Below are 12,407 nucleotides of genomic sequence, written 5' to 3'. Positions count from 1 at the left end.
GAAAGCTTCAGTACGTCATTATTTTTATGGAAACTGGTTATTATGGTAAATGTTTTTTGCCGTATATAATAATAATAATATAAAAACAGTGCTTGTGTAAAGAGCCGGCCCTTGAATAAAGAGTCCCTTCAGGGAGGTAAAAATGTGACATGCAAGCAAAAGTTTATGTGTTCCCCTGTTCCCAGAGTCCTCCGTTCCGCCCATCGCTCATTCACAGCACACGATAACAGTCCCTGTAATAACATCAGCAGCAGGCCTGCTGCTTTTTATCTGCATAAAAGTGTGGACTACACACATCCATCAATTAGATGCTTTTAGAGGGCAGAGAGAAACTCTCCAGCAGCATTGCAGCAGAGATTAAACTTTTATTCAAGATGCACATTCATTATATTTGTGTCTAGATTTACACTGCCGGTCAAACTCAGATCTGTATCTCTGTTTTAGTGTACAGACCATCATTACTAATTCTATTTACCTAATATTGTATGTGGTATAATAGTTAGTTAGTTTAGCTCTAAATCGTATAATACAGCAGCTTTCTAATTTCACATCTGATGATACAAAAGAAATTCAGTTGAGTTTAGCAGTAACCAAGCAGGTATTTAATGACTTATAACTTAGAAGAGTTTTAAGTTAAAAGCAAATTACATTTATACATACGTTTACTGCTTTTAACCACTCTATGACATTTATTCTTTTAGTCTAAATAATTGTTAAAAATAAATAACGAAAACAAAGATAACATTGTATCATAATAAAATATTATAAATGTTCGTCATACTGACCCATCTAAGATATGTTTATATGCTATAAATATATTAGATATTTTTGAGTCATAAGTTGAAAACGTATATTTATACAAAGGTTTATTGCTTTCAACCGCTCAATCACCTGGCATTTTATTGTCACATTTTAATTGATTTTAATTAGTTTATATAAATTTAATTTTATAAATATAATTTAAATTGAATAATTATCATAAAAAACACATGCATAAAAATATATAAATGTTTGTCTCATTGACTTAAATATTTCTAGGCTATAAATATATTAAATATTTTTGAGACATACATTGAAAACAATTGACATTTATAAGTTTACTGATTATATATATATATATATATATATATATATATATATATATATATATATATATATATGTATGTATATATGTATGTATATATGTATGTATGTATGAATATATATATATATTTACTGTATGTATAGTCAAGTACGACTGTACCTTGTTTTAAAACACATTCCACTAACCAACACACTTCACTTGCATTCTTTAAGCTGTGTTTTGTACTGGCGTTCTTCTTGTCTCTGTTACTAATATTTATCTTGGCGACGGTGAGGACAGTCTGACTTTATAGGGTGAGTGTTGAATGTGTATTAGTGTTTGACTTCTGCAGTCGTCACATAAATGGACCCAGTGTTGTGCTGGTTGTCTTCCCAGAGGACTAGTAGATTTAGAAGGCAGTGCTCTGAATTTTAAACGTGCTGTCAAATGCTATCTTGACCACATTCCCACCCCATATTCAGGGCTTTTAACTGGTAAGTTGGCAGAATTTTTACCCTTTCTGAGTTGCGAGCTTTCACATTTCATTTCTCAATAGTATCTGCACTGATGCTGGGACCGCCACACACATATATTCTGCACAGTAATCTGGATTGGAGAAATGGAGCAGAGTATTTGCTTCCCAAAGTGCAATATAGCTCAACCCTATAAACCTACCTGTGTAATATGTCAAACTCGTGCACATCCATTAGTGATATGGATGATATCTAAATTCTAATGCCCCTGAACTATTCCTGCACTTCAGTGACATCCTATAAGGTATAAAAAAAAAAAAGCACATTTACATCAAAGTAGCACCAGACCTCTATAAAAGCTTTCCATGTTCATTTCAGAGCAGCCCGTATCTGTTATGATAGATTTTAGAGTGTGAGCTGCTGTTATATGTATAGTTATTGAAAAATGTGTGTTACCTAATTGCTTTAAAAAATATTTTGCTTTGCAGCGGGTCTCATAGAGATATATAAAAATAGCTGTATACTCAGTCACATTTATAGGTTTGATTTCAGTTGCATTCAGGTAAATTTAGAGCACATTTTTTAGCATCTTACAGTATTTTGGCCTCCATTGTGGAGTGAGGTATTGCAGTAAAGTGCAGAGACCTGCAGGAAAGCTTTTCCCCATCTTCTTCAATCATTTATAGAAAGACTCCAGAACGGCTCTCACTGTAATTCCAGCCTCTCCAACAATAATGCATTTCTCTATGTGTGGGGCAAGTAGCTCAGTGTTGTGTTTTTGTTGTTTCTCTTATAAAGAAGAATGATTGTGGATTGAATTGATATATTTGATGGCTTTCTGTCTTCTGTGGAACATGTAAGAAGAAATTTCAAAGTAAGTTGCAGTGAACCCAGCCTGTCAAGCTTCAAGAAGGACTAAAAGTGCATTTACATTTAGTTTGTAATACATTCAAGACACATTTTCAATGAATGAAGACATAAATGTTGTTCTTATTTACCCACAGAGCAATCAAATGAGTTCAGATAACTTGAACTTCAGTGCAAGAGTCAATTTGGACCACTTTTTGGTTTTGATGGAGTCCTTTTTTTTTTACTTAGATAAACATTTCTACCTGAAATGTTCTAGACAGAAAGTAGAAGAGATAATTTTTTGGGTAAACTATTCATCCAACAAACTGTGACTGTAAGTGCAGAGTAAATGGGTGATTAGACATGGAAAAATACACAAAACAAGCCCAGTCAATATAACATTGTCATTCATTAATATGACAGTGTGTTGAAGGCAGTAATACAGGTCAGTGAACGCATGAACAGTCTGTTTCCTTTAGTTAATGCAAACTTGTGACTGTTTCAGAGACATACTATGAGACTGACAGGAATTGGAAACTTGAGGAACTGGAAAATTAAATCTACTCTTCAAAATACAAATGACCCTGAGGTCCTGTTCATTTTATTTTCTTTATTTGTCCTCATATCCCTTAAATATTCTTTAAATAAGCCTGCATGCAGCTAGATGCATGAGAACACTAACACAGCTCTGTTCTCTTTATTTTTAAACAAACCTCTTGCATTCTTGACCTGTCTTGCTCTCAGGGTTCCTTTGACGACTCCAGCTGTAACACATCCATTGATCTGAGCATCCGGGAATCAATTCGGCCGTCATCTTGGCTTACTTCACTCTATTCCAGTTTGCTGGAGTTCCTCTTATGTGAGACTGCCTGAAATTGCAATATTCCCACAGAATCAATCATCAAGCCCTGAGAACTCCTTTAGTTCAATCCTCATAACGAATGCTATCACTGGGAATTACAGTAGCAACTGTTTATTTGCTCAAGTAGGCCAATAGAGTGTTTTAATGTAAGGGAGTTGAAAGAGAGTTTCAAAGAGAGTTGTCATTTTAAAGTAAGGCTTGATCGAAAGGATTGACATGCCAGCGGAATCTGTGCAACTAGTGGCTACAAATGGAATTTCACATGCCGTCAATCTGCCCCTAACGTGACAGTTCGCTAAGAAATGTAATGCCTGCTCTATAACTGAAACCAGACAATGTTTACGTGCATGTGTGAACAGTGTGCCATTACATTAAATGGTTAATTCCACAGGGTAAACAGATATAAATATAAATACCAACGTAATCAAATCCCTCTATTTTAGGTAGAGCACAACAAGCCCTCAGAGACCCCAGTTGCATGTGTGTTGCATTCACAAGACAGCAGTGGAAAGCACAGTTGTTATAAATGCTACATGAATGAGTGTCAGGCTGCTGAATTCGCCCTTTGTCCTCATGAATAATACAGTATGTAGACTAAAGAGCAGTTTGTGAATGTAAACTAGTGGTTGGCAGATATGGGTTATGCCGATAATGATATCTAGTGATCAATATGGCTAAGTGGTTTTCAACCATTTTTGACAAGACGTTGACGCATTGAAAACATATATATACAGTATATATATATATATATATATATATATATATATATATATATATATATATATATATATATATATATATATATATACACATAGACATAGTACAGACCAAAAGTTTGGAAACATTACTAATTTTAGTTTTTTTGAAAGAAGTTTCTTCTGCTCATCAAGCCTGCATTTATTTGATCAAAAATACAGAAAAAACAGTAATATTGTGAAATATTATTACAACTTAAAATAATAGTTTTCTATTTGGATATACTTAAAAAAAAATTATTCCTGTGATACAAAGCTGAATTTTCAGCATCATTACTCCAGCCTTCAATGTCACATGTAACATCCAGTCGATCACATGATCATTTAGAAATCATTCTAATATTCTGATTTATTATGAGTGTTGGAAACAGTTCTGCTGTCTAATATATTTGATGAATAAAAGGTTCAAAAGAACTGCATTTATTCACCAAAAAAGTCTAATAATATATATTCTAATAATATATTTTCTTTACTGTCACTTTTTTATCAATTTAACACATCCTTGCTGAATAAAAGTATTGATTTTATTTAAAAAAAAGACAGAAAAAAAATTACTGACCCCAAATTACTGGCAAGTAGTGTATATTGTTATTACAAAATATTAATATTTTATAAACATAGGTTTTTTTTTTTTTTTTTTTTACTTTTTATTCATCAAAGTATCCTAAAAAAGTTTCACATGTTCTGAAAAAATATTAAGCAGCAGAACTGTTTCCAACTTTGATCATATTAGAATGATTTCTAAAGGATCATGTGATAAGAATTGATGTTGATAGTGTTGAAATTATTCAGCCAAGTGATGATATCTCAGATCATTATTTACTTTTAGAAGAAAACAAACATAACCCCAGGTATTTATTCAATACAGTGGCTAAATTAACGAAAAATAAAGCCTCAACAAGTGTTGACATTTCCCAACACCACAACAGTAATGACTTTATGAACTACTTTACTTCTAAAATCGATACTATTAGAGATAAAATTGCAACCATTCAGCCGTCAGCTACAGTATCACATCAGACAGTGCACTATAGACCCCCTGAGGAACAGTTCCACTCATTCTCTACTATAGGAGAGGAAGAATTGTATAAACTTGTTAAATCATCTAAACCAACAACATGTATGTTAGACCCTATACCATCTAAGCTCCTAAAAGAGGTGCTTCCAGAAGTCATAGGTCCTCTTCTGACTATTATTAATTCCTCATTGTCATTAGGATATGTCCCCAAAACCTTCAAACTGGCTGTTATTAAGCCTCTCATAAAAAAGCCACAACTTGACCCCAGAGAACTTGTTAATTATAGACCAATCTCGAATCTCCCTTTTCTGTCCAAGATACTAGAAAAGGTGGTATCCTCACAATTATATTCCTTCTTAGAGAATAATGGTATATGTGAGGATTTCCAGTCAGGATTTAGACCGTATCATAGTACTGAGACTGCTCTCCTTAGAGTTACAAATGATCTGCTCTTATCATCTGATCGTGGGTGTATCTCTCTATTAGTTTTATTGGATCTTAGTGCTGCGTTTGACACAATTGACCACAACATTCTTTTGCATAGACTTGAACACTTTGTTGGCATCAGTGGAAGTGCATTAGCATGGTTTAAATCGTACTTATATGACCGCCATCAGTTCGTAGCAGTGAATGAAGATGTATCATATCGATCACAAGTGCAGTATGGAGTACCTCAAGGCTCAGTACTAGGGCCGCTACTCTTCACGCTTTATATGTTACCCTTGGGAGATATCATCAGGAAACATGGTGTTAGTTTTCACTGTTATGCTGATGATACGCAGCTCTATATTTCCTCGCAGCCTGGTGAAACACACCAATTTGAAAAACTAATGGAATGCATAGTCGATATAAAAAATTGGATGACGAGTAATTTCTTACTGCTAAATTCAGAAAAAACAGAGGTGTTAATCATAGGGCCTAAAAACTCTGCTTATAATAAACTAGAACACTGTCTAAGACTTGATGGTTGCTCTGTCAATTCTTCGTCATCAGTTAGGAACCTAGGTGTGCTACTTGATCGCAATCTTTCCTTAGAAAGCCACGTTTCTAGCATTTGTAAAACTGCATTTTTCCATCTCAAAAATATATCTAAATTACGGCCTATGCTCTCAATGTCAAATGCAGAAATGTTGATCCATGCATTTATGACTTCAAGGTTAGACTATTGTAATGCTTTATTGGGTGGTTGTTCTGCACGCTTGGTAAACAAACTACAGCTAGTCCAAAATGCAGCAGCAAGAGTTCTTACTAGAACCAGGAAGTATGACCATATTAGCCCGGTCCTGTCCACACTGCACTGGCTCCCTATCAAACATCGTATAGATTTTAAAATATTGCTTATTACTTATAAAGCCCTGAATGGTTTAGCACCTCAGTATTTGAATGAGCTCCTTTTACATTATACTCCTCTACGTCCGCTACGTTCTCAAAACTCAGGCAATTTGATAATACCTAGAATATCAAAATCAACTGCGGGCGGCAGATCCTTTTCCTATTTGGCGCCTAAACTCTGGAATAACCTACCTAACATTGTTCGGGAGACAGACACACTCTTGCAGTTTAAATCTAGATTAAAGACCCATCTCTTTAACCTGGCATACACATAACATACTAATATGCTTTTAATATCCAAATCCGTTAAAGGATTTTTAGGCTGCATTAATTAGGTAAACCGGAACCGGAAACACTTCACATAACACCGTACTTTCTACATCATTAGAAGAATGGCATCTACGCTAATATTTGTCTGTTTCTCTCTTGTTCCGAGGTCACCGTGGCCACGAGATCCAGTCTGTGTCCAGATCAGAGGGTCACTGCAGTCACCCGAATCCAGTACGTATCCAGACCAGATGGTGGATCAGCACCTAGAAAGGACCTCTACTGCCCTGAAAGACAGCGGAGACCAGGACAACTAGAGCCCCAGATACAGAACCCCTGTAAAGACCTTGTCTCAGACGACCACCGGGACAAGACCACAGGAAACGGATGATTCTTCTGCACAATCTGACTTTGCTGCAGCCTGGAATTGAACTACTGGTTTTCGTCTGGTCAGAGGAGAACTGACCCCCCAACTGAGCCTGGTTTCTCCCAAGGTTTTTTTCTCCATTCTGTCACCGATGGAGTTTCGGTTCCTTGCCGCTGTCGCCTCTGGCTTGCTTAGTTGGGGTCACTTCATCTACAGCGATATCATTGACTTGATTGCAAATAAAAACAGACACTATTTCAACTGAACAGAGATGACATAACTGAATTCAATGATGAACTGCCTTTAACTATCATTTTGCATTATTGAGACACTGTTTTCCAAATGAATGTTGTTCAGTGCTTTGACGCAATGTATTTTGTTTAAAGCACTATATAAATAAAGGTGATTGATTGATTGATAATGATCCCAAAAATTCAGCTTTGCATCACAAAAATAAATGATAATTTAAAGTATAATACATTTAAAAATAATTATTTTAAATTGTAATAATATATCACAATATTAATTTTTTTTCTGTATTTTTGATCAAATAAATGCAGGCTTGATGAGCAGAAGAAACTTCTTTCAAAAACATTAAAAATAGTAATGTTTCCAAACTTTTGGTCTGTACTGTGTATATATATATATATATTGTTGCAGAGTGATTTAAGAGCTTGAGTTATAGTTGTTTTAGCTTATTTCAATACTTGCTTTGTCTTATTTTGATTTTTAATTCATCTTAAGGCCCCTTTGAAATTTATTGAAGCACCCTGGTGAGCCCGGGCCTCATAGTTGAGAACCACTGTTTTATTGTCTCTGAAAGATGTAACATAAATTCAGTCAAGTGTGTCCAAACTTTTGACTCATAAGCTACTGTATATAACACAATTTTATGATACCAAACAAGACATACACAATGTTGCGGAAATTAAATCGGATGATGTTGTGCTATATATCATTAATGTAAACCCCACAAAGCATCTCTTTTTTTTACCTTCTTCAATGATTTTAATAAATTCTCCATCAATTCTCCTTATAGACTGCTTTCAGAAGTGTAATGGCAGCAGTTGAGGAAACTGAAATAAGAATGAAGTTGTAGTGCTACTCCCACTGCCGAGCGAGGTGGAGCAACATGAAACGAACTGTTGAAAGAGGAGAGGATGCGATGTGTCTGAATGCAGTAAACTGCAATAAAGGGCACAAGTAGATTGTGTGATCTAGTATTGTCAGGTTGTTTGAAACCTGAGCTATTGCCTCGTTCTCTACGACCCATTGTAGGGCAGGATGCATTTGCAAGAGGTATTAAGCTTTAAATGGATGTGTATAAGTGTAGAGAGAGAGGGTGAGAGAGAGGAATTGGGTGGGGAGGTTGAGCAAGCAAATGGGAGAGAGTGAAAGAGAGAGAGAGAGAGGCAGCGCACGAATGCAACAGAGCAGTGGAGGAGAGGAGAGAGAGACAAGGAGGACTAGGCGTTACGGTCGCTCCTTCACAAGCTGCATGCGAGATGCCAGGACTGATGCAGAGAGATTGCTGTTTCTTTCCTTTTTCTTTCTTTCATCAGCTTTCTGTCAAATTGAACTCTTCCTCCTCTCATCTGTCTCAGAGGTAACCAGTCTTTAAAGATAAATCATTACTTATCGTTACTGCTGGCAACTTGCTTGACTTTTCTATGTCATTTTATTTACAGCTCTCATTAATTTTGGGAGTCACTTTAGGGATACCTAAATTTAAGAGCACCTACATTTGTGTTTGCACCCCTGTCTGATGTGTTTGAGTAAAAAAAAGAAAGAATAAGTTGGTTTATGGGCTGTGATGTAGTCAGAGCTGCATTAGTGCTAAAGTAAACCCAAAGTAAACCCATAATTTACTTTTCATCTTCTATGTGCATGGTCTTACGCATGGTGCAGAAGGTGTAGAGTAATGCATTATTGATACTTGATGGTGGGAGCATGTTGTATGCATTATGTTGGGACTGGGCTGGGTCACCAGTCCTCCAACAACACCCTTAAGGGCAGCTGTGTGGTTATGTGATGATACCTTAAAAAGTTTGTTTAGGTTTTAAATCCGATTCTGGATTAGGGAGGTTCTTCATACTGAGACATTTAGATGCAACAGGAAGTTGCATTAGCTTAGAGGTGGGAAAACACATTTTTGATTGACTTTATGCATTGCATATTGATTGTTAATAACCTGAACACATATATATATATATATATATATATTTATATGCAATTTATGAATGTATTTCTGTGTATATATATGTTTTATATATTTAAACTGTTATGGCACGTTTTCTTTGTAGTGCAAAGTGTGGATGACTTTAGCGTGCGAGAGCTCTCATAAACAGACTGTGAAGCTTGTTTATTTTAACAGTCTCTGACGTAAAACAAGCTAGTGAAAGTAGCTACTGTATCCCATGTTGCTCTCAGACGTCATCTAAGGATTTGTTGTTGTTTCATGACAGGTGGATGAAGGAATGTCCATACGTGGAGTCCAGGTGGCTGTGGTTTTGAGATCTCCGTTTGAAAATCTTCTCAGCCTCTTGTGAGATTGAGTAGCCACTTGAAGCCTGAAGAAAGGAAAGAACAATAAGGGCAAGAGTCTTGAAATTGCATAAAAAGGGAGGGAGAAGGCCTTCAAACGGAAGAATGGATGCAGTAGAGGACAAATAGTTTTCTTGATAACTTCAGAAAAGCCTCATCACAGACTAATACAAATTTAAAACGGTACAGCACAGCAACAAAGCAGTATTCTCCGGCAGAGCCTGCAAGAAATGGACAAGAGGGTTAACCATTTAAATGGCTGAACTGATTCTTTGAACAGCCACATTCTGCAAACTAAAGACTTGAGCCGATTAATTTTTAATGGGTCATTTCAGAATCTTCTTTGATATATGGAGAACCTGAGATTCAAATGGCTTTGACACTTTGACAACCTCACTTATTTGTAGCAGATAATGAAAACATTTGCCTACTTCAATTTACCTCACAGGATTCCTTCCTAGCGTATTAGATGTGCAGACAAATCCAGGAACTAGTCTGAGATCCTCAGCTCGGATGATTAGGTTGGAAAGACTCTTTCTGGTCCAAAAAGGTTCAGAAAAACTTCTCAGGACTGACAGGCATTCCCCCATACTGGTGTTTTTGATTCGTTAACAACGTTTAGCCACCAAATTAAACATGGCTGCTGGAGTGGCAACATGGCTACCGTTTGCCAGGGCAGCGGCCGTTGGCTGGCTTCCTCTGGCCAAGAAAATCATGCCCAAACCACCTGTGGACAAAAAAAGCCGCAACGACGAGATCCTGTACGTAAACGTGAGCGGGCTCCGCTTCCAGACATGGAAGAACACGCTGGACCGCTATCCCGACACTCTGCTGGGCAGCTCGGAAAAGGAGTTTTTCTACAACGAGGACACTCAGGAGTATTTCTTCGACAGGGACCCGGAAATGTTCCGGCACATTTTGAACTTCTACCGCACCGGCAAGCTTCACTACCCGAGGCAGGAGTGCGTTCAGGCCTTCGATGAGGAGCTGGCGTTTTACGGCATCGTGCCAGATATTATCGGTGACTGCTGCATGGAAGAGTACAGGGATCGCAAGAAAGAGAACCAGGAACGTTTGGCCGAGGACACGGAGGCCGAGATGGGGACGGACACCCCTTTGCCACCAAACAGCACACATCGGGAACGTTTGTGGCGTGCCTTTGAAAACCCCCACACGAGCACCATGGCTCTCGTTTTCTACTATGTCACTGGCTTCTTCATTGCCGTCTCGGTTATAGCAAACGTGGTGGAAACTGTCCCCTGCCGACCCCTCAAAGGCAGCAAGAAAGACTTGCCATGTGGCGAGAAGTACTCGCTGGCGTTTTTCTGCATGGACACGGCCTGCGTCCTCATCTTTACGTTCGAGTACCTCATGAGGCTTTTCGCCGCGCCCAGCCGCTGCAAGTTCATGCGCTCGGTCATGAGTGTAATCGACGTTGTTGCCATCATGCCATACTACATCGGCCTGGTCATGCCTGAGAATGAGGACGTGAGCGGAGCGTTCGTCACGTTAAGAGTGTTCCGCGTCTTCCGGATCTTCAAGTTCTCGCGTCATTCTCAGGGCCTGCGGATCCTGGGTTATACTCTGAAGAGCTGTGCTTCCGAGTTGGGCTTCCTCCTGTTTTCCCTCACCATGGCCATCATCATATTTGCCACCGTCATGTTTTACGCGGAGAAAGGCACTAAGGGAACCAATTTCACCAGCATCCCAGCCTCCTTCTGGTACACCATAGTCACCATGACAACACTTGGGTAAGTCCATTCCGTTTTTATCTGCAGCTTGTGATGTTTTGAATATGTGACAGATCTGGCTTCTCTACGCAGAGAGGTTTTCTATGACCGTCGACTGGCATTTGTTCGGACTGCAGTGAAACTAGTTCCATGGTAGTATTAAAAAAGTAGAGTAGATGAGGTCCATTAAAAACTTTCTGGAAAATTCCCATGTGATCCAAACCACTTAGTGCTTCATTGCTCATTTATAATGCTGACAGTGTGCTTATATATACAGTAAGTACAAACAAAACTTTTGCAATGAAGAATGAACAGGGTTATGTCGTAATTTTTTTTAAAAGATTGATTAAATTGAACATTGATTTGCTTACCAGCATTCAAGTTTAGTTTTGCAGCAGTTTTTTTTAAGATGTTGTCTTACGAAAAGCGTTATTATTTTTATATATCTTAAGCAAAATTATAAATATATTAGAGCCAAGGGTGATTTAGGTTTCACTAACTTTGAAAATGAGCATATTTTTATATATAGGCAAGGTGTCTTACCTAAATGGAAAATTGAGAAGAAAAAAAAACTCAGTTTAATATATATATATATATATATATATATATATATATATATATATATATATATATATATATATATATTATTAGTATATATATATATATATATATATATATATATATATATATATATATATATATATATATATAATTATTATTTATTATAATTAGTATCTTTATAATTATTTTTATGTATAAAAAATATATAGTTTTTGAAACAGGGTTAGTTTTTTTTTCTTCTCGCTTCCATTTAGGCAAGTCAACTGCTGATATGTCAAAAAAAAAATGCTAATTTACAAAGTTAGTTAAACCTACAGTAAATCACCCTTTGCTCTAAAGCCAGTATATGTACCTTTGATTCCTCCAGTTATGCCATGAAACCTCTCTTACAGTTCTCTGTAGTGAGTCATTCGCTCATGAACTGAGCTGTGAATGACTTATGTGCTTTTTCTACACAATTGTATTCAGCCACATCTCTGGCCATTTTTTTTGCTGTCAGGCTTGAAGGCAGCAGAAACGACAGAGTCCAGTTTTCCCTTGTTCATTGATACAGTTTAATCCCTCAGAGTGATGGATGAAGAGTAGA

At 37.0% G+C, this 12,407-nt stretch overlaps 1 protein-coding gene across 1 annotated transcript in view; it reads left to right on the top strand.

Annotated features, from left to right (window-relative positions):
• Positions 1-8,399: 8,399 nt before the first annotated feature.
• LOC113074143 (potassium voltage-gated channel subfamily D member 1-like) overlaps positions 8,400-12,407 on the top strand; it is a 55,837-nt gene continuing 51,829 nt past the window's right edge. Inside the window, exons 1-2 of the mRNA XM_026246883.1 lie at positions 8,400-8,592; positions 9,452-11,281. Of these exons, the coding sequence (XP_026102668.1) occupies positions 10,167-11,281 (1,115 nt within the window). The 5' untranslated portion in view covers positions 8,400-8,592; positions 9,452-10,166. The remainder of the gene's footprint in view (positions 8,593-9,451; positions 11,282-12,407) is intronic.

Source organism: Carassius auratus, unplaced genomic scaffold, assembly GCF_003368295.1.
Source record: "Carassius auratus strain Wakin unplaced genomic scaffold, ASM336829v1 scaf_tig00013767, whole genome shotgun sequence".
NCBI lineage: Eukaryota > Metazoa > Chordata > Actinopteri > Cypriniformes > Cyprinidae > Carassius > Carassius auratus.
This window is presented reverse-complemented; position numbering and strand designations above follow the sequence as displayed.